This window comes from Cottoperca gobio, chromosome 24 (assembly GCF_900634415.1).
Source record: "Cottoperca gobio chromosome 24, fCotGob3.1, whole genome shotgun sequence".
Taxonomy (NCBI): Eukaryota; Metazoa; Chordata; class Actinopteri; order Perciformes; family Bovichtidae; genus Cottoperca; species Cottoperca gobio.
The window spans coordinates 2,547,942-2,571,442 of NC_041378.1; the positions used below are offsets into that span (position 1 = coordinate 2,547,942).

The 23,501-nt window shown below is 39.5% G+C and overlaps 1 protein-coding gene across 1 annotated transcript in view; it reads right to left on the reverse strand.

Annotated features, from left to right (window-relative positions):
• man1a1 (mannosidase, alpha, class 1A, member 1) overlaps positions 1-20,447 on the reverse strand; it is a 106,493-nt gene extending 86,046 nt beyond the window's left edge. The window contains exon 1 of the mRNA XM_029462818.1: positions 19,645-20,447. Coding sequence (XP_029318678.1) covers positions 19,645-20,151 — 507 coding nt within the window. The 5' untranslated portion in view covers positions 20,152-20,447. The remainder of the gene's footprint in view (positions 1-19,644) is intronic.
• Between the last annotated feature and the right edge of the window lie 3,054 nt (positions 20,448-23,501).

Here is a 23,501-nt window from a genome sequence, read left to right on the forward strand (position 1 = left end):
TGGGGTTCAGAGGTTTTCCTCTCTGGTTTAAAGACACACTTATCGTGCTAAGTTCTCTCAGGCTGAATAACAAGGAGTGCATCCGTTTTTCTGACCTACCCAAAACACTACCAAATATAACACTTTATCCACATTTTGGGTAAAAGTTTTATATCTAAGGGAAGTAGGAAACAGCACAAACAAATACACAGTGAACAACAACGATGGCTGCAGTTTAAAAGCAAAGGAAAGTGTTTAGAAGTTATCTAATTAGGCATTACGCTCAACATCTTTCTAACAAGCCCTGCAAGCAAACCCCCAAAACATTAATTCTGAAATGTCAAGCACTAAATGTTAGCAATGACACAAGAACCAAAGCGGTTGGAGGCTTTGCAACAGAACAGAATAAAAGAACTGCACCAGCACAGAAAATTCCATTCACAGCGTCATGCAGTTTGGGATCATTATCTCCAAAAGCAATAATTGATTTTCCCTCAACAGACAAACAATGCGATGGTATTCTACTCAGAGAAGTTGAGGTTGAGTGTGAGGAAAACACAAAGACAATATTGAGCTTTCATATTTAACCTGTTGGGTTCAGTTTAAACAAACTCTGGCGCATTTGCAGAACTGGTTTGGTTTGTTTAGGTTGGTGTGAAAGCGGTCAATAGAAGTCTGGAGAAACGGCAAAGAAGCAGAGGAAGGGCCTCGGGTGCTTTAATCGAACTATGATGTGTTCATTTGTGGTGTGAAAGCAACGCAGACGAGCAACGGGGTTTTTGAGATATGTGATATTAGCATAAATTAAAATGTTAAACCGCTAATAAATCAATCTGCTGATCCTTTACTGTCAGGAAGTGTTTGTGTCCTACTCGGTATTCCAGCAGAGCACGGTGCCTGCTGATTTACATTATCAGGTAGAGCAGAGAGCACATTGATGTAGCCATTTAGGATGATGCCCAAGCAATAATACTGAAAAGGTTCAAATTTGTATCATCAGTCACGCACAGACACACGGATACAGACATCATCTAGAGACTTCCATCAATAAAAAATGTATCAGAAAAATCCAGAAGAATATGGACATCCTCTTCATACCCCGATTTAGTTTACCGTCCACCATTAACTAATCTATCATCACCTACTGAGTAAAGTCTAACTCAATAAATGCCGGCCATTAAAAAACACATTTCCCATCAGACCATGTCTTGATCTCATAGATCCCTGCACTCCTAACAAGCCTGTGCCAAGACTCACTGACCCGATCGGGGTCATAAAAGGCGGTGTTCCCAATAGCCTGATTTGTGCTCAACAGTGCTCAGTGTAGATAACACGGGCAACAGACCAAGCCAACCTGCAAAGCAACATTACACACTAATCAATATTAGCTGACGGCTGTCTGGGGAAGAGAACAGAGAATGATGAAATCTATATCTGCAACTGATTGTGTGGTTAAAAACCTGGTTCTGGCAGTAAAACAACACTCCAGCAGGAGCACAGGTATTGACAACAAAGATGCTACAATGGAGCACGAACACTGAAGTCTTGGTGATGTGCTTACTTTCATTAAGCGCTCAGAAATTGAGCCGTAATAGCTATAAACCATGTGTGAAGGAGCTAGGGTTGTTGTTTTTATTAAAGTCTACCAATTGAGTTTACAAATATCTAATCAACAGAGGGAGGTGTGAAGAAGCGTGGCTCAAAAGTGTCCACACCAATAAAAGAGCTCCATGTATAACCTTAAGGTGAATGGGAAATGCTAATTGTTAATCTATGCAACATTTCACGCTTTTTTTTATAGAGAGAAAAGTAATAAGATATGTTTTTGGCATTTTTATGTCGATGTTATCCAACTGGTTTACAAAAGGTTTTTCCTTTTCAGTTCACTGCGACTTTCCTGCCAGAGGGCGAGTGCATGTACTAAACACTCCCTCTCAGCCCACTCAGCGGTGTGTGTGTGTGTGTGTGTGTGTACGGGTTTGCACAACTGTATCAGACCACACACACACACACACACACACACATTTATTGACTTGACCTTTGTCTTGGTTTAGGAAGCAGCCCAATTGGGGTTGACCCAGGCGCTTGACAAAAGGCAAACTAATGAAGACTTTGTGAAAGGCAGATTGATTTTTCTCTCCCTTCCTCTATTACATCCATTGCTCGCCGCCATAAAGCAGGCAGGAGAGCAGGCGGGCTGGCGGTGGCAGAGCTTGAGCTCATCACTCATTTGTTTAACATGTTGGCAGAAATGAGAACAGCAGAGATTGCCAGAAAATACACCCTGTTCTCCATTCAAATGACTTGGGGGGGGGGGGAGAATTACTACAGAATATGAATTGGCTGGATTGAGGGGAAATCTGGAAACTTTCCATTCTGGCCATTTGACAGAAAGAAATTAAAAAAGCTTTTTGTCTCCTCGTCCATATTATTACAGCTTTAACCTCTTTATTAAAGGCGCTTTCAGACGCTTCTGTGACATCACAGATCAAATTGGAGTTAAAGACCGTTTCCAGGATTGGTAGCATGGGTTGGAGTGTGGAAAGAAACTGGTCCAGATTACAAACTCTCAGCCTCAATCAACCAACCGCCTCCATTTACTGCAAGTAGACCACCACAAACAACAAATGATTGTTTTCATTACCGATTCATCCGCTGGTTATTTTCTCGACAGTAGAATAGTTTGGTGGGAGGAAACATTTATCTCCAAAGTGACAGCTTCAAATGTCTTGTTTGGTCCAAAACGATTTCTTCTTATATCATTGAACGCAAAGAAAAACAGCAAATATTCACATTTAAGAGCCTTGAAAAAGTGCATTTTTTGGCATTTTTCTTTTAAAACTACATTAAATAATAAAACAGTTGATGAATTCTTTTTCGATCAGCTAAACAATTAGTCGACTGGATCTCTTTCCAGCTCTAATCCATGTTTGATGTGTTGCATCAGCCAGGAGAATCACTGTCAGCGAATCAAATCGCTTCCACAACCCCAATAAATGGAGGCAATAATCAATAACATTTACACTGCACCCACCCACCCAGCACACCGTGGGTTTATCAAATTTCCAAAAGCCATTGAAATACATAAAAAGCCCTGGGGTCGTTCTGTTCCCTCCATCTATGGTATTTCTTCTTGCCATATTCACAAATGTCCAATATTCTTTTGGTAATGACATTTAAACTTGTGATAATGTGATAATTATACCACGTCTCCACTACAAAGCGGGCCAAATTAGATTCGCTCCACTCCAGCTTGATTAAGCCACACAGTAAGAAAGGGGTAATAAAGTTGACATGGAATTTCCTAATCTTTTACGCAAATTTATTACCTGGAATTACCTGGGTAGTCCCAGCCGTAATTACTGCACAATTTGCATTATAGTTGTGACTGTAATCTGCTATGATAAAAGACTGCCTACTCAAATAGAGTTTGCGACTGCTAAATATCCTATTAGGGGCCTGAAAAACATTAAACATAGATTCCCTACATCTAGAAATACTTTTATTCAACCTTTAGAGGATCAAGCCGTTAGCTGTTGAACCTCATAAGTACATGCGGTGCATTGTGAATATAATTACCCTCAGTATGTTATTTTCACCTGATAAATGTAGCTCATAACGTTTGGACTCTTATTAAATAAAATAAATAGCATTAATTTACTCACTACAGCTGTGGCTGAATTTAAAAACACCTCTTTTATCTTAACAATTATGTTTGTGTGCAAAGTCCCCCCAGATGTAGTATTTAAGACAGTAGAGGGTAGTCCATTAATTCTTACAAAAACAAGCTTTTCTCTGTGGCTATTTGTGTCCCAGTCCTGATAATACTGGAAGAGATATTGTCCGATGTGGTTCCCAGCTGGAAACATTTGTGCCCCTCTATTTTACCAGCTGGGAAGCTATCAAATGCATCTTCTTTAGCCAGCGAAAACACTTTAAGAGTCTTCCATTTGTAACTATTAGTGCAGTGGTGGGAGAAGCCAAAAACTGTTCAATCCTAATCTTTATTTTTCAGAAGGGCAGAAGTGGATTTGTGAGGCAGCTTTAAAAAAAATAAAATAAAAAGGACACCGGCAGCTTCTCGGGTGAGGTGGATTTCAGATACAGTAAGCTTAAGAACTTGATGCGAGTGAGGGATTTTGTTGGATCATCTGTCAAATTAAATCCAGATCCTGGTTGTTCTTGGTGTCTAACAGTTCCTGCATAGATACCTTAAGGTCTAAAGAGGGAACCAAACATGCAGTTTCTTGAACCATCTTCCCTGTTGTGGTACAAACACAGATCAGAGGTTGTGCAAGCATTCTGCAGTATATCCCAGTGGGTCATAAATGTCTTACTGAGTATGTGTATACGACCATTAAAGTAAAGACACTATTCATTGGGGGTAAGGTGAGGGCACCAGCTACAGTCATTAGATATTTTAACCTGTGGGAGGACACGATACCACAGCCTTGGTATTGTGCATGCTGACTCACCGGCATGGCTTACTAGCTCACTCAAAAAGCCTTTTACGCCTTTATTAATGGTATTAGACACAGTTGCATTTTTCCTGCTATGACTAGATAGACGTCCATAACAAAAAGAGATGCAAAGAGCAGAAGTGGAGAAAAGGATGGAGGATGTGCTTTGTTAAGTGCCACAGGGCTTTGATTATTACCGTTTGGTGGATGTGTTTAAAGACATAGGTTCACAGGTCATGACAGTCTGCATCAAGTGAGGAGACTTTCACCTCCTGACTATGAAAACAGGTGTTGACTTTACACTAGACTGTGCGTGTGTGTATTATGGCAGCACTGATGTGTTAGTTTGCTGATAATGTTCTTTATTTAAAATCAGATGTGGCCCAGCCAGAATGATTCACCTCTGATATGATTATGTCGGTCTGAATAAATACAACAACGGTTCTCCATCAGTCTGAATTTAATTTGTTCATTAAGAGGAGACTATTTCAATTAATATCATTAGTACGCTTTCAATAGTAAATTTAGGTGCCCTGTTGTGCTCAAAATGTTGTTTCAAAGGCTTTTTCATCTGAAACAATGCTTTGAGGGGCATGAAATGTGACAAAATTAAAAGAAAAATTAACAACTATAATAAGCTTTAATGAAAAAATAAAACAATAGAGCTTCAAAAACCCCATCAATCAATAAAGACCTTTTCATTTCACTCTCGCTCCTTCCTTTTGTGTCTCTTCATGTCCTTATTGTTGACCTTTTCATTTGCTGAATTAATGACTTCATGTCTGACACAATATTTCCAATTATGTTCACAAAATGCACACTTTCATAAACCTTGCATATCAAGTCTATTTAAATGAATGATTATCAAAATGTATACAACTGTGCATAATGAGCAGTATCTATTACAACACGCACACACACTCTTCTTCTTCCACCCGTGCGTTAGAGTGACTGCTGGATGCAGGCTGAATAATTTAGTGTGTACTTGGCTTGCCTCTCTCCCCGGTAAATTGAACTGGGCACACAACAGCACACAGCCAACGCATGTGCCTGGGAGAAAAGAGGAAAACAAACTGGAGAACAAACTAATGAGAGGAAAGCACAGAAGGGATACAGAAGAGGCCACCTGTCAGCCTCCACGTTATAGTTTTAACATACCCATAATTACGGGAGGGATCCGATTGTCTAAGCTTTTCAGTTTCAGTGTCACCCGAGAGTTGGTTTGTGATTAATAGGTTAAGTGCACCTCTGTCCTTTGAGCATACAAGTGAGGCAGGATCACACATCGTCAAGGTGTGAAGGGGAAGTATGATCTGCAGGTGATTTCCTTAAGTTCACACAAATTGCAATGTTGTTTTGCAGGGAAAGTTTTAAGTTCACAGGTAACTTAAAGGGAGAATGTGGCGAGTAAAACTTTTGTGAAGTGGAATAAAAGTGACCGCAGTGGATGAGAAACAAAAAAAAACGTCTTAGAAAAAAGAGAAGCACCGCAGTAATAGCAAAGTAATATTTTTATAATGCCAAAACAAAGAGCGAGCAGGAAGTTATGGCTGTGTGGTCATTAAACTTGGCATTCACTGAGCTGCTAATGCACTCTCTGTAAGATATTTATATCAAGGTGGCATGGATTTTTATAAGCAATTTATTTTGTGTTTCTTTCTCAGCTGCAGTTGAATTGTGTCCTGTAACCTGCAACCTTAAAATCAGACTCTAAATCATCGCTTTCAAGTATGTAAAGCTTGCGTCAAGCTTACACAGCCCTGTTGCTCAATGTGGCTGTTGATTTTGATATAAAGACCTTAATTATGTGTCACACAGACAACATTATGATGCCTGACCCTGGACAGTAAGTAAATGCTGCAATAAAAATCATTATGCAGACATTCCTTTTTCTAATTTCCATTTATTTAGTGTGTTTTGTTGCATGGCTGATGCTGGTTGATGTGATGCCAGGATGTTTCATCTTCCAACACTGCTCCAACAGTCAGATAATAAGAACTTTATAGTCCTTAAATCTCACATTCTATCATGAGATCACCAGGTCCTTAGCTGATACAATATGCAGGACGGTAGAGCTTGCAGCATTAAAATGCTAGCCCTCACATGGAAAAAGGAGAGAAGGAAGGAAAGGGAGATTGAAAAATAAATGGAGTATGTGATTGACAGCTTATGATTCTGGGTATTATACTGAATTGGATTAAGGAGAGAGAATCAGCCGGCCTTGACCCCCGGAGCGCTCAGGACACGTTAATATTGAATATTCCTCCATCTCCATCACTGGGCTACAAGGCTCGGTCACAAAATGCTTCATCCCCTCTGTAGGCTCGCAGTCTAAAAGGGTATCCAAGTCCAAACCAGCTCAAGCATTTAAAAGCAGCCAGCCTGAAGTTTGTGCCAACATCTAGAAGCTTGTATTTGCCAAGAATAAATTGGCAACTTGTTGGCAGAATGTGAAATGGCAAATTTCAAGGGCTGTTTTGAACATCACAGACGTGGCTTTGCAAACGCAGACAGTTTGGTCGGTTAACTTCAAAACAAACCAGTGAACGAACAGGAACATGAAGCATTTATGGTAACATAACCCAGAATAGGGAAATATGATAGACTGACAATATAATGTGCTCATTTCAAACGACAGATGTGTGCATAATGGTTTTAATTTTGGCTGATATCCCAGGTAATATCTGTAGGAAAAAACATCCATTTGGGAATGTTTGAATACCCTTCCCAAAAATTACCCTGCTGACATGAATAAAAGAAAATAATTTTTATTGATTTGGCTGCACTCCCAACCGATTTGAGTAAAATTGGGGGTAGTTTTTTATGTTTATTATTTATTTTTACATTTCACAAGTCTCTATGTAAATGCAGTTAAAAGTGAAGAAAAGTCTCCCAGAAGGATTTTTCACATGCAATCATAAATGCTGTGGCAGCAAATGATCAATGTTCAATACTGTCTGCATTTACAGCGCTATATAAACTGATAGAGAGTCTGCAGTAAAGGAGGAACACCTACAATATGCTTCCTTATCACAAGAAAACACATCATAATATTGATTATTAGTCCGGATCCTAATATACAAGTTATTGACCTTGAGCAATATACAGTAGAGTATAAATCAAGACAAATCTAACTCCCCTAAACCGACTCTACCTTGGCAAGTGCTAATAAATCCCTTGTTGTACTGCCCATACCGTGTGTTAGATAATCTCTCTCAGGTCCTGTGAAGCACACCCAAAAAAACAGGTCCTTTGTGAGAACAGCCAATAACAAATTCTTTCACATGGAGTTTGCTGGGCCAAATGTGAAAATGCGCTGTAACTTGTTGCTGCTGGCATAAAGAATGAAATAAGGTGTTTCACAGATAAAAGGTGGAGGCGCCTGTCTAGCATCGTGTGCCACGACTGGCCAGGTTAACTCGGGCTGCCCTGGGAACTTCCAAGTGATGTAGGTTATACTGATCGCGTGCAAGTTTATTGGTCATTCCAACTACGGTATAAAATGGACTAAACACTGTTCCTCCTCCTTTTAACTTTAATCAAGTGATGGATGAACCATTGGCTCCAATGGGTGTTCAAACACATTGTGTCACTGGTCTGTCTTCAGCTAATACAATGGGGTTCAAATGGTTTATTTAGTTTAAGATATATATATATATATATATAGATATATATAAACCTATGAAAGCACCTAATCCTTCAGTTTTGTTTATACATGGTGTTTCTTGAACAGTGATATTTGTAAACTGTAAAGAAAAGGTTTTAGGGTTAGGTTAAGCACTGTTCTCTATTCCTGTTGTCATTAGTGTCTAATCATGTAGATAGATACTCCATCATTAGCTCCTCTCACATGACTAAAGCAGGAATCTCAAGAGAAAAGGTCATTATACTAAAGACGTATTGATTTACCCTTAAAAGATTCACTATATTGAGCGATTTACCCAAGACATTGAGGTGCCAGGCCATTGTAAAGCCGCTAGCCGCGTGTTAGCTCTGAGCAAGACAAATTGCAACTCTCGGTCTCCTGATGCAGCCGTTACAACTAAAGGCATGAGCATTACTGGCAACGCCGGCTCATAGATTTCACATGCGTGTTCATCCAAAGTCCCAGCATACATCACGCCGACAGCAAAAGGAATGCTAATAATCCTGCAGTCCTACTGTAGACTGCTAATGATCCAAAAAGCTACACACATGCAGACCCAGACTGGAACCCTGTGTGGCATCTTCTCACTCTTCTCTCTCTCTCTCTCTCTCATGCTTTCAGATTGTGTTTTGCGTTCCCTCTGAATTCAAATACTGTAAATTCTTTGTATTGAATAATGGCCGGGTCGAAAAGGGGGCACTGATTATCGGTACAGAAATAGCTTGGAGCGAAGAGAACGGGATTGTGCCCTCTCAGCTGAACAAGTAGAGTTTGCATTATTAGTAAAGCGCAGCAAACATTAAATTGCGGCAGAAAACAGGCGGTTTCTCGCTAAAATATATTTTCAAACCTTGTCTCTAATATACCCTCTCTTAAATAAAAGATATCTCTTAAGTTGAGCCACTATGCAAGAATTTATGGCAAGAGCCTAAAAGCATTCTAATAACCGAGGGACACAAAGTATAGAAGACAAATCTACTTTATGTGTGTGTTTTTAAAACCAAATCAGGGGGAACTCATAACTCCCAAACATTCACATTTGTAGAGCTACTGGAGTCTGTCCACACACACACACACACACACACACACACACACACACACATGCACAGACACACACATGCACAGACACACACACACACACACACACACACAGGTCAAAGCCTGTGGTGTATTGATATAATTTGGTAAAGCAAAGCAAAGCTCCAAAGTTCACCTTTAGTTGAAAATGTCAGGCTGTACATACAGAAGGTCTGAGTGGGGAAATCATTAAATAAAACACCACAAGACATCCCTTTGCCGAACCCTCAAAATCTATTTTGTGATGTTGGGCTCTTTGGACTCCTGTGGTAGCTGCATGTGTTTGGTTGTTGTTGATGGTTGGACTACAAGCTCTCTGGAAGCTTTCAAAAGAATCATTAAGTGGAGGAGAGACTACAGCATCAAACAGAAGTGCTTCAAATAGTGCGCAGAGGGAGCCTGAAGGGATATTGATGACTCGTTATTGACATTTAATTTAGCTAACTTTTTCAGGCACTTTCACTCAGTCTAGTGTAAGTTCACTGCAACATCAGCTGCCACGTTTCAAACAATCCAGCCTCATAACATGCGCCACAAAGTATGGTTATTTAACGTCACTGGCACACTAAATAATACGACTGCATGATTATGGCCAAAATGATAATCACAATTTTTTTTTTTAGGGACAAAATATTTGTATTTCACATTAATTTAAACCAACACAACACTGCTTTCACTTCCATGTTGTGATACATTTCTGCTAATGTACTAATCCACGGTGCATGTCCTTGAAGCAAAATGTAAATTTAAATGTTTTTACCAAAATGTTTCACTTCCATGTTGTTAAAAACATTCAATCTTAAATTTAATGTTTTAGAAATTGCATCACCTGACACCTTCATGGACACAACATTCAGAAAATTAAACTGTGCTGATGCCATACTGTTGGCATTGAAGAGGAAACGCTACACATTTTGTCTCAGCTTCCCAAAGATAGGACATCAAACTAGTTGGAAAAACTTGTTTATTAAAGAACGAGAAGAATTAGGACTTTATAGGCTTTGTTTTCGGTAAAGAAAACCAGGAGAAGCGCTTCGTGCGTGTCTTTCAGTATAATGGAAATAGTTATATATGATATAACTTGTATAGTCCATGTAATTGCTTGAACAGTTTCCCATCCACACTTTAAGGCTTGCTCTTGCCTTGATCTATAGCACATATATTACTAGGTAACAGTAAGAATGATCCATGTAATTTATTTTGCTCCACGGTTTTCCAAATCAATGCTTAATGACTATGCATGAGCAGGAACGGAGCTGGGAGAGTAGACCCAGTAAAGCGCTAGATGTACCTCTGAGATGGAATACGTTGCCTGGACAATAAAGCTTAATGTCCCACCATCTCAGGCATGTGGTGTGTGTGTGGGGTGCTCTTTAATGCCCCTGGCTATTGCTGGACTATGCAAAGGCTACAGGACACACACATAGAAGACGTGCACTGACCGTTTGAGTGTGTATATATGCAAAATGACCACCTCACACTGGAGTCTATATTCCATCCTTAGAGAGCCAGGAGGCAACAAATGTAAGACCGGGAACAAGCGCATTAATCTTCACCCTCCCTCGCTACAACCCCAAAAGCAAACCACTGGACCAATCCATCCACAGTGACTAACGCTCCATATTAATAATCGGATTTAAAAAGCCTTGCGGGATAACCACTAGGACTATATATATTTACAGTGACTTTATAACACTATTGCAATATTCAGTACTTGTGTCCTGGCCCTGGGCTGCAGGTATAGCATAATGTGTCTTTATAGGGAAGCCGGTGGACATCCTGATATATTACAGTAGCCAACCATCTCTGGGTCACCTTCAATCTAATCCCTCATTAATGGATTTATGGCATTTACATATGAAATATTTCCCCTGACCAAAATATTACTAAAAACATTACAAATCTATTGGGGGACCGCTCCTCTGTATCGCTATTAACATTATATTTCTAAGTGTTATCCAAAACACTGTACTGAGTTTTTTCTTTTTTTTGGGGGGGTGGGGTTAAATGAACTGTGGATGGAGCAAAGATATTTTTAAAATAGAGAGCCGACTGTTTACGTGACCAATTTTCCTCCTTTGGTCAAATTTGACATTTCTTTCCAAATGGCCAAAGTGTTTACATTAGTCATCTCATTCGGCTCAGGCTCTCTTATTCAGATTTATTCCACATTAATGATGTCTTCTCTACATCTTTACTAAAAGTAGCATTGGAAATGAACAGGGCTTCCATTGTCGGGTGACTGAAAGAGGTTCTTGGTCTGTAATAGCACTCACAAGTAGATTAATGTACATACACACATACCTGTGCAGGAAGCAGTAGTGCTGGTCGTCAGCCATAGCTATTATAGCCATTAAACAATTAAAGAAAGCAACTGGAGGGGCCAGCCGACAGCAGTAACTCTATCTGAGACACACACACACACACACACACACACACACACACACACACACTCTCTAAGAAAAGAAGTAGGACCAGAGAACAAGAGGCAATTAGTTAAAATGGTCGATACAGAAATAGGACTTATAGGCTGCCAAGTTAGTCTGAGAAAGACACAGAAAAAGACAGACGAAACAGAGAATTCTATTTCAGGATCTAAAGCTTGGTGAAGTGGCAAAATGGCTTTTTTGGTGAAATGCATGCATGCTTGGCAAAGACGCACCCACACATGAACGCACAGTGGCAAAAACAATTGTGTTGGAAGTGGACAAAAATAACTGAACTGCATCCGGAAGACAGCAAAGCAAAAAAAGGAGAGAGGATAAATGAGAAGCAGGGAGAGAAGTAACAACAAAGAAGGGGACAAGAGGACAAAAGGGAGGGAAGAAGAGAAGGGGGGAATAAAATGACAGGCACGAAGGGATGTAAAGGGGAAGAGGGAAGATTGATGTTTCATCTTTGCTCGACAGTCGGCTTTGGGCAGTGAGAAAAAAAACCTTTACTAACCACCAGCCACTAATCCATAGCTGAATAGTGTGTGAGTGTGCGTGTGCGTGTGCGTGTGCGTGTGCGTGTGCGTGTGCTAGCTTACAGTTTTCTCTGTTGGGTTTGTGAATTTCAATGAAGAAGGTGCTGACAGAGGCTGACAGGACGTTAAGCGATTGTCCTTTAAGAGGGTGAGCTGAAAGGAGTAAATACTGCAAACACACCGTCCTTATGGCTAGTTAAATGCTCATTTGCATCTCATCTGCATACTTAAGCACCAACAAGCTCTACCTCATCACATCACAGACACACGCTAATACACACAAAACACACACATAAGGATGATGAGTCAGATAGGACAGTAGCGGTTGCTCAGAGCATAAAAGGTGAGACTGTGTATTAATTAGCAACAAGTCTGTCATTATATTCAAAAACGCTGCCACAAAGATAAGAGCCTCAGCGGCAGTTCTTAGAGCAATTCCAGGTTTCCCCAGGGGTCCTTGTGGGAGTTCCAGGGGGTCCCCAGTATACAGTGTAATAGATTAACTTTGCCATTTTAGATTATATAACTGCCATTAGTGCAAGTGAAGATTCAGAATCAACCAATTTGCCACAGTCAAAAGATACAGCAAGTTGCCTCACTCTAAGTAGACATGCACTTTGACACCATTATTCTGTTAAACTTTGTAAACATGGACTGTTGAAATCATTGGGATCACTTTTATTAGATGGTAATATGGGGCCAATCATTGTGGAGCCAATACCCGAGTTTGACAGCCCAAACAAACACCAAAATATAATAGTTTGTTTGATGGCATTTTTCTCAAAAGATAAACGGTTTGGTTTCGAAACCAGTTAGTCTGAAATCCAGCACATATACCGACCCCCTTTCAAAACAGGAAGTGTGAACATGAAGCAGGTTCCCCAAATGTGCATTTGGCTTCCTGAAACAGGTTAATCTCCGCACTGTTCAAAGAAACTCCAGTCAGGAACAGTAATTCCATAAATGCACTACTTAACCAGAGAATTACATTCGATTAATTAGATTTTTAGGACATAATACCCAAGAAAGTTCAGTTTCAGTTGCATCCACATGCTCTCTCGTTTCCCATCATGTATGCTTTCACTATTCTTCTCTCTTAAGGACTGTTTACCAAGTCAGGCAGTGTTTGACGTGCAGTTTACCCATTAACCATTAACCTACCTATTTAGATTGCCAACAAGAGTTCAATGGGTAAAAGTGTGTGGTATTTAAAAATAAAAATGTTGCTGTGTTTTCTACAGTAGAGCACATCAAACTAAATTAGATCTCATTCCACAATTTTCCAAATTCCCTGATGGGAAAGCATTGTTCCATATATCATAATATTCAAGGTGCTATGAACACCATCAATCCTGAAAAATAATCTGCGCCAAGCTGTTAAGAAACTTGTTACTACCAGAGAGGAAAGTAGTTTACTGTATCAAATAACGCAGGTGTTCCAGCATCCAGCATCGACCCCATCTACCTTGATTTCCCCTGTTTATCAGCCAAGGTTTTTCATTATTACCCCCCTCTCTGCTCTCCCCTCCAGCCAGAGAGAGAGTGAAAGCCCAGGCTGCAGACTGCCGAGAGGAGGGCTTCTCCAGAGAGCCTTTGATTTGAAGCAGACAAACAGATTTAGCTGATTGTAGGATTGTGGCGGTCTCTCACAACAAGATGTTTATCCTTTACAGAGTGGACCCTGCAGTCCGTCCTCTGCCCATCACAAACAGAGACAACAACACAGCGGGGCAGGTCCCTGGATAACTGCGCAGGATGTTGCTGAGGTCGAGTAAGAAGCTGGTATCAAAGAACTTTGACTTCAAATCCTTTTTGATGCTTTGACTAAATAACACCAGGCCACCCGAGGTCAAGTGGTGCATGTAAGGGTAACTTTGTGTAGCTGCGTTTGGTCAACAGAGAGATTGGCTTCACTGAGCAGACATTTTTAAAAGAGAGAAAATGTCTGTATGGAAGCCCAAAAACCTCGAGCTGTCAGATGCATCCAGGTCTAAACACAGCTAAAAATATCTGAATAATGTGATAATCATTTGCCTTGACACATCACTTATGACTACAAATTAGGTCATCTTATCTTGTCCTTATTTATACACAAGCTAACCACATGCTATTTTGGTGCAGGTATTTTCAGGAGTTTAGCTTTTTGAACAACATCAATATGTGGTTTGTCAATATAAGACCTTGAGATGGAAATCAACATATTTTTTTATATATATATATATATATATATATATATATATATATATATATATATATATATATATATATATATATATATATATATATATATATATATATATATATATATATATATATATATATTTATTGTCTCTAAGAAATCTAAATACTATTACTTTATCTATTAGTCCTGCAACTATTTTTAGTGGTCCACTTTTCTGATACTGATACTGAAAACTGACTTGAACACTACTATTATGCCTTATTGCTACAAACAAAGTCTAATTTGATTACTACAACAATTACTTTCACTATTTAATACTGTATAGGGATTTATTGGGAAAGTGTTGTTCCAAGAAATGACTAAAGCCCAGATTATGGGATTGTCTGCAACTACTGTTCCAAGTACATCTTCTACTGCATATACTACAACAATTACAAACATTGTTACTACTGGCTACAACAATGATTTATTGAAAGGTTTGTAGCATGTCCAAAAAATAACTGAAGCCCAAAAACATGAAGCCCTGAAAGAAACACATAAAAATTCCAACAATTCTTGCATAAGATTGAGAAACACCGTTAAACTAGTATTACAGTATTGCATATTGGAGATTAAACATGTTGAAACTCATTGATAATAATAGGGAGCATCATAGATTTCTTTTATCTGGATGTTTTGACACTTCTTGCCGATGATGGTAGGTAATCTAGGACAGTGTGTTTAGTCTTCTCTGGAGACAAACTGAATCCCTCAAATGTACTAGACCAGAATGTCCAAAAGTAGAACATGTCTGCACTTACAACCACAAGGCTCAAGCCAACACTGAGAAGATATTTATTTTAGAATTGATCAACACTACATTGTTGTTCTACGGGAATCCATTAAGCTTAGATTACATATGAACGCTAATTCTCACATTCATGTCAGTGGGTTTCTGTTAAATCATTTGACACTTTCATAGGCTTCAGAGGAAGATTTGTATAACCTCTAGCGGTCATCAAACAGTTCTGCTTTTACAGACATGTTTATTACGTATAAAAGGTTTCGTTACGTATTGTTTTTTTGAGGGTGCATGCATCTGACTCCGCTATAAATGTGGCATGTCTAACACTTTAGTCATGCTGAGAAGACATAAAAACACACTTCAGTTGTATCTTTTTCGTGTAGTTCAAAGCATTACACTCTCTACCAAAATGTTCAAATGTGTTCATTAGTTGCTTCATTAGGTTGGCGGTTTTGCCAGACATTTGCATTTGTTTTCTTGTCATGGAATATTGCAATGTCATGGAGCATTTCTGCAACACTGTGGGTTTATTTTGAGCAGAGACTAAGATGTAGCTAGTTATGGACAATGGTGTTTTTCCTCTTTGTCACAATCTATCAGCTGTCACACAGGAATGGTGAGCGGGTGCAAACACAGTGTCAGAGTACCCATTTATTGGCACCAAATATGTTATGTATAATGGTAGTTAATGTCTTGAGGTGATTTGCTTGATGGTGTTTACAAAGGAATAGTTTAGCTGCCACGAGAAATGTGATCAGTCAGGTTAATCGTATCTATTTCATTTTTAAGAGCCTGCTGCACAGCAGATAAAAAGGAATTAAGTGCCACAGCAAAGCACATCTGCATTGGATGCCACTTTAACTAACCTCTCAGAGACGTTAGTCCCCTCAAATTAAAGATTCAACACAACTGGACCACCTTGGTTGGCAAATTCTGATGTTGACACTTTGTCATGGAATAAGCAGGTGATCTCAAGAAAAAAGATGCTGTTTAAATCTGTTTTACGACTGAAGCCAACTACAGATCATCAGCTGATGAAGGCAAAAATGTTTTAAACAGAAACAGTAGAAAAACATTGACCTAAATGTAAATATCAGTGATGCTGCTGGAGCTCAAACATTTCCAAAAAGCCACATCAGTGCAACTTGTGGAAATGTTCAGTCTGATGCCCTTGGCAACAGTGGTACTTTTTTCAGATTTGAATGAACTTAATATCTGGGCTTTTTTTTTTTTTAATAAATAGCCCAGAGCAAGACAATATGCATTTCCACTGTACTTTATAAACACAGACTGCTGCCTTTACAAAACAGCTGCTTTTTTAATGTGACCGATGTTATGTTGACTTTTCTCCCAGCTCACTGTTGTTGTTTGGAAAGTCACAGTTCAGTTAAATTTCAAAACATAAACAGAGACTCTGTAGGGGCTCTGTAGGGCACTTTAAATTCACAGTATATACTATAAATTAAGATATTGTGTCCCGAAAGTAAACTGTTGCAATTTCAGATTAAAGACATTTTATTCCACTTTAAATGCTGGTATTCAAAGTTAGGATTGTGAGTTTGTACTATGGTCAATAAGATGACAAATAAGTTCTGTGATACAGCCAATGTGATGACAATCAGTTGGCAGGAGGATGCATACTATCAGCAAACAACTGTCATTAGTACACAGTATGCCCCTTATTGGCATGATGATTTGGCATGGTTTAACATCTCCTTCGCGTGGTTGACAGCATGCCCTTTTAGAGGCAGGAGATGCCATTTTAAGCTCATAAATATACCTCATCAGCATTTCAAACAGTGCGTCTTTAAAAACCAAATACACACAATGATCTTTTTAGGTTTCAGGGCAGCGTTTACAGCCGGAAAGATCAGCGATATATCGATAAAATATGCTTTGGTTTAACATAATATAGTAATAAAGTTCAATCTTATGTTTTCGGGGTCTTGAAAGGTGCATAACTGATCAAATCTTCTGAATTTATTAGACTTTAATGGCTGATTGGTCTTCTGAAATATAAATATCTCCTAAAAGAACAAAAAGTAATCAAATTCAGTATTGTGGTGCTGCAGAGATGTCCCAGTCTACAAATAGTATGCTACAGAATTAAGAAAAAAACCTTTGTTTGGTATCGCCCTAAAAAAATCACACCGTGATCATTTTGATATATTTAAATAATGAAAATTAGAATAATGGAAAATATTCATTCCCCTCCAATATCCTGGATCATATCAAAATTGCATTATTAGTCAAAATAATAGCAATTATATATGTCTTCCAACTCATCCACCCCTTAAGGACACCAAAACCCAATCTGCTCACTCACTTAAAGGTCCTCTGCGTGAGACTACCAGTTAGCCACCTGAATGAGTAAATGGAAATCAAGTCACCTCAGTGAGCAGATCTACGATAACTGCTCTCTGAAAACCCCGTAGAAAAAAAACTTAATTTAAATAGCACTTAAGATATTTCTGTCACCTTTCAAAATAAAAATAGGCCTAATTTAAAAAAGGTGTAAAGTGGTAAAGTGGCCTCCTGTAAAGCAGATGGCTGTATTATGTTTAACTTTAGTTGAAAAACGTTATCCGCCAGTAAACACACAGAAGAAAACAGGAACAATAACAGAGAAGAAGACGAAAACATATGGATGAGTCACAGTGAACGGGAGATAGATGGAGACGCAGTTGTACCTGCCAAACAAGTTCAAACTTTATGCAAGTAACGAGACAAATGGGAGGAGACCTTCCCTTATTTATTAAAAAGCAGAGTCGGGCAAACTCGTGCTTTTTGTAAAGTGTGCCATTCAGATTTAAAGGCCCTGTCACACATATCCGTATGACGGCGCATACGAAATATCGGCAATAGGTTGATAGAAATTAAGGGTAAGTTGTGATCGCTTGAAGGACACAGACGACACGCCGAACACGCCAGACACACGGCCCTGTCACACAGCTCCGTACGGCAGAAACATGCCGGCGTGTATGAAAAGCAGCTCCAAATACGTCCAACTTTTCCAGCGTCTGGACAACGGAGCTGGAAAAGTGCCATCTGGTTCACGTCATGCTGATGCTGGAGAACGGCTAACATGCTGAACGCTAGCTGTACTGTAGAAACACGTTTAATAAGTTACTCCGTCGTCAGGCATCATCTTAACATCGGGTAGGAATAGGGTATCCACTAGTTATCAATAAATTGTAGGATTCACCGTCAGCCGACGTAGCCGATATCTAACGTACCTCTAACGTAGTCACATAGGTATTCACGTACTGTATTTACGTAGACAAGTATTCACGTAGGTAAATATTCACATAGTATTCACGTATGTCTAACGTAAGTAACGTCTGCATATCTTATGAAGCACGAATACGAATACTACTTGTACCTTACCTTATATCGTACACCAGCTGATATTTTGTATACGCCATATTTTTGTATACGTTATGCATTCGTCTGATACATTTTGTATAAATAAGTGATATGACATCAATAGGTTAGACATGCGTATCTGTATAGGTTCACTTTTCTGATCCAAAGAAAAGTTGGACGTATTTGGACTCTGACAAATGTTCGTATGCGCAGGCAGACGTTTCTGTCATACTGATGTGTGACAGGACCTTTAGCATTGCACACTGCTTTCACCGTGTGGAATGATATTGATAGGACATCAGGGGGCACACAAGCTATTAAGTACAAGTCATATTGGTCATGCGACACTATCTCGACAAATAATTAGGAGACTGAATTATAACTCCAATTAGGAACATGTAATAATAATATTATTATACAAGTCAGGCTTTCAAACGAAGCATGAATTTGCAGGTCATCTTAAAATACCCAATCTTCGGGTTATGAATTGTGGCGTACACCGTTAATCTAGGTCATATATTAAGATCTGTGACAGGCTTAAAAAATGTATTTAATCCTTCATATTCTTGAACATCAGCCATGTATTGTCCTGACACGGGAAACTTGAAAGACAGGTATATCAGACCGGAGGGGGGCGGTGGCTCCCCCATGCATTCCTTGATTTCCCCCAGGAACTGACTGCTGTTACATTTCGTGGAAAGAAAAAACGCCACACCAAATTCCGTTGAAAAAACCGTTAAATTAATGTGTCAAATTATTTGGTAGGTGTACGTAGATATGACAACATGGCATACGATCTTAAGCTAACCACTACTAGATATTTTGCGCATTTCGGCCACTATGGTCAGCCTTGATTCGGTAAATACACAAGTTGTATACTTGGTCTACACTCATTGCCACCGCTTCCCGCGAGGAATATCGCCGGAGAAGACTTTCGAGATAACAAGCCAACATTATGTAAAAGTTAAAATTTCATAACATGTAATGCTCTTTTGTGTATCATAAGTAAGCCGAATAATAGAGGGGATATGAACGATTCAAGTAGGCTGTTTAGTCATGTTTTACCATTAATACCAACTGCCATAAACAGAGAACATTTTTAAATTTCAGTTTCTTTGGTGGAGTTTGGCGTGTCGTTATTTTTCATATAACAAACAGTGCGCGAGCTCAACAGATCCTTACCTCTTTGATTTTGGCCCGCCGGTCCTTGGTTTCGGGGTCCAGAGGTTCATGTCCAGTTGCCCCGGGTGGGCGGTGATACTCAACGAAAGGTAAATTATTAACATCTTTCCCACCTTGACCTATACTCGCTTGAACTTTCTCCTTCTCAATTAAAATGGCTTGCTTTATCTCGTCGGGTCGTAATTGTAGAGTATCCTTGGCCTCTAACAGAGCTTTTTCGTGGTCTTTCTTGATTTTGGCCAGGACCCTCTCGTCGCTTCCAGCCGGACCTGGGTCGCTGCTGTCCGGACCGGTGCGGGTGTTGGTCTCCACCGCGGAGGAATGAAAGAAAACTCCGCTAAGCAGCTTGGACGAGTCCGGTAGGAAGAAAATGGCCCCGAAACACAGTGTTATAAAAGCGCTAAACACTAATAACAAAATGAACTTCTCTGTCAACCTGAAAGAGGTCGGGCTGACAGACTTCCTATTCGGGGTCGCGGTAAAAGGCAGAAGAGTTGCAACTGGCATTTTCCCCTCTTCCTTTCAACAACTCGAACAACAAAAAAATGAATTTAAACGGTCGAATTAACTCTCGTCGGACTCACTTTCGGGTTATTCCGTTCAGAAATCCATTTCTAGATGATATAAACCGTGTCAAATGTCTCGTAACTGTGTTAAAATCTCCGGTAAAAAGTTGAGGAGTGAGGCAGCTGCCCATACCGGAGACTCGCTGCAGACAGACCGAATCCACTGGCTCACACAGGAAGCAACGGCAGAGAGGCGTGACTGACAGCCGCGATGAGCTAATCACTGTCGGCCCTGTGTGTGGTGGGAACACGGGGGGCGGGTCCTCTCAACGGCTGTGGTATATAAAGCGTCTGACAGCAGAGAATACAGCTTCATGTTGCACTAACCGTACAAAGACCACGGCAGTGGCTGGGTTTAAAGAATATATTTCTCTGAATGACAACAAAACTTTAATAGACCAAATTGTATGGAGGCCCATTTCTACCAATGTGATGAAAAAAGTAACCTGTAAGTCATTATAAAGACAAGCTTTCGCAAAAGTATGGCTTAGCATCTCAAAATAATGTCTTAGCATCTCAAAATAATGACTTAGCATCTCAAAATAATGGCAAACCTTCTCAAAATATTGACTTAATATCTCCAAATGATGTGAAAAACTGGCCTAGAAAGCCTATGTCATAATTTCGAGATTTGTAGGTCATTATCTAGACAAAGTTTCTCATAATTTAGAAATACTAAGTCATTACTTTGAGAAATGTGTCATTATAATGACTTACAGAATCTATTTTTCCTCACAACACTAAGTTTCCATCTTATTTGTTTCTTTTTGTGGCAGAAATGGTCTTCCCTAGATTTGACCATACTAACTAGCCCTTTCCTCTCTGCCATGAAGCTACAATCTTTGCCCTAAAAACTGTCATTATTTTGCAGTAGTTTGTTCTTAAACCAAAGTATTGGACTAATTAAAATGACGACCTGATGATGGCGCCTAATGGAAAGTCAGGTGATTACCAGTTTTACCTAATTTCATAGCAATCCATCAAATAGTTATTGAGAAATGTCAGCCTGGACTAAAGTGGTGGAACAACCGACATCGCAACCCCTAGATGCAATGAACTTGGACATTGTTTATTTTGACTATCCCACATACACTGGTGCCGCAACTACTTGCTAGTCCACAGACGGTATATAAAGATTTATTATACAGTGTAGCACACCAAAAAAAGGCTTTTGGTCCACATCATAAAGCATTTTTAGCATACATGAACAAGATTGTGGAGTAAGACATTTATTTGGATCTTAAGTGTTTCCCCTCAGCCATGACATTCCTCAGCGGCTTACCTTCTGACCATGTCATGTGTCTGGTCACTTGTGAAAACAGAAGGAAACGCTCGGATGTTGAAAAAGGAGCGACTAAACCCTGATCTACAGCAGAGTCATATTATTCATCAGCAAGACTTTGTAACTCATGTAATGTCCTGTGCATAGCTGACTCACAATTATAAAGAAAAACCTTGGACTTGCTTATGCAGAGGTGTGCAGCAGCAAGCAACCTTTCAATGCACATTGAAGATCTCATCTATTACTAGACTACTAACTTTTTCACTCATACAATGCAATAATGGAGAGATGTCAGAGCCTTGCTCTTCAGCTTCCGGTACACACTCAATACTTAAACCGACAACTCTTCCCAAGTCCCCATGTACTAAGCTCCTGCTGTCCCAGGGTGCTTATTATTATTCATAGGCTCAACAAATGGACACAAAACCAACGCATTTGTACATGCACACGTGCATGAATGCACACATGCACTTATACTGATGAGATCCATGATCTTCGCTAGACTGTGTACGATTGTCGGAGATAAATGGCAATCATTTCAATTGTCTCTGTTGGTGACGAATAATGGTCAGAGGAACCAGTCAGTTATATGCATGAAACATGCAATTTAAACTTCAATAGAGTTTGGAATTAGTTTGCAGATAATGCTAGAGATTTATCAGAGAGAGAAGAAAAATCAATCAATCTTGGACTTGTTCTATGCTATTAGAGATACTGATGAGTGCGTGCTCCTGTGTTCACACTGAATAAATCCTTTTCTCAGTGTTATTTGAATGTGTAAACACATTTTGTTGAACATTTACATATATATATATTGTACATTACTGATCATATTGTTCATGACAAATAGCCGCCATTGCTTTACAATTCGTAGGGAAAGCTTTGTCAGCTGTGTAATGTACTTCACCTATACTTCACCTGCTGGATGCAAAGTCTAATCTGGGGATGACAGATGCGTGCTGCCATATTGAAATTGTAATTCTGCGATGACAACTCGTCTAAATGATGACACGCGTCCGTATGATTACTTTCTCAGTCTGCGATTCATGCAGAAAATTAAATCTTGGATGAAATGTATGGCATCTCAATATTGAACTGCGAGTCTCTTGTGGCAACGGTTTTGACAACTGGCGTTCTTTCCTGCATCATTTCATCAAAGTTCGCCTTTTCAGTGGGATTTGTTTTCAAACGGAGTAGCTGTAGATAATGCATTTATCAAAAGAAACACCATTTTCCCCAGTGGTGTCTTGGTTCTCTTGGTGTGGAGGAATACACACTCCTTTGTTGTGAAGCTGGTAACACTTGTAGAGGAGGTAGTGCAGGGTAAACATACTTTAAAGGCTCACTCAAAGGAAAGATCCCCTTTGTATCCTCCTACACTTTCTTAAATCCAGCACTCCCTAGGAGAGATATTCAAAATGAGCAGTTGACGTATTTGAGAAAAGTTCTCCCCAATATACTTAACGTTGCAATTAAAAGTAGGGCATTTGATATTTTTGTCATCGTGAACTATTATGACAACCCCGAAAGCAAAAGCGGCACTAAATCTACTGATGCCGGCAGTCTCAGGTAATAAAAGTCTAAAGTATTCGTCATATTCACACGAATGCAACTCTGCTGAAAGTGAAACATCCCTTGTATACATAATGTATGGTTGGTTTTACTTTGGATGTGGCTGTTCAAAGGAGATAAACAGATGAAGCCTTCAAAGCTGTAGCAACACGATGTCATTCTTATTAAGTTGCAATGAATTCTGGTCTTCTGTGGTAACTGTTGGTGTGAGAGTCAGTCAGTCTGTCTCCTCCATCCTGCCTGAATGATGTGTTGAATTGTTGCTGCTGGATGACAGCTCCAGAGAGAGGAAGTCATGGCTCTTGTATTGTGAGGGACTTACTGTGAAACCTGATGATGTTTACCAACTTTGTAGATCAAAAAGAGAAAAATCTGCATTTAAACTCGAAAAAAAGCGGTGCTGGGATTTAAATATCTGGATGTGATGTTATGTAATC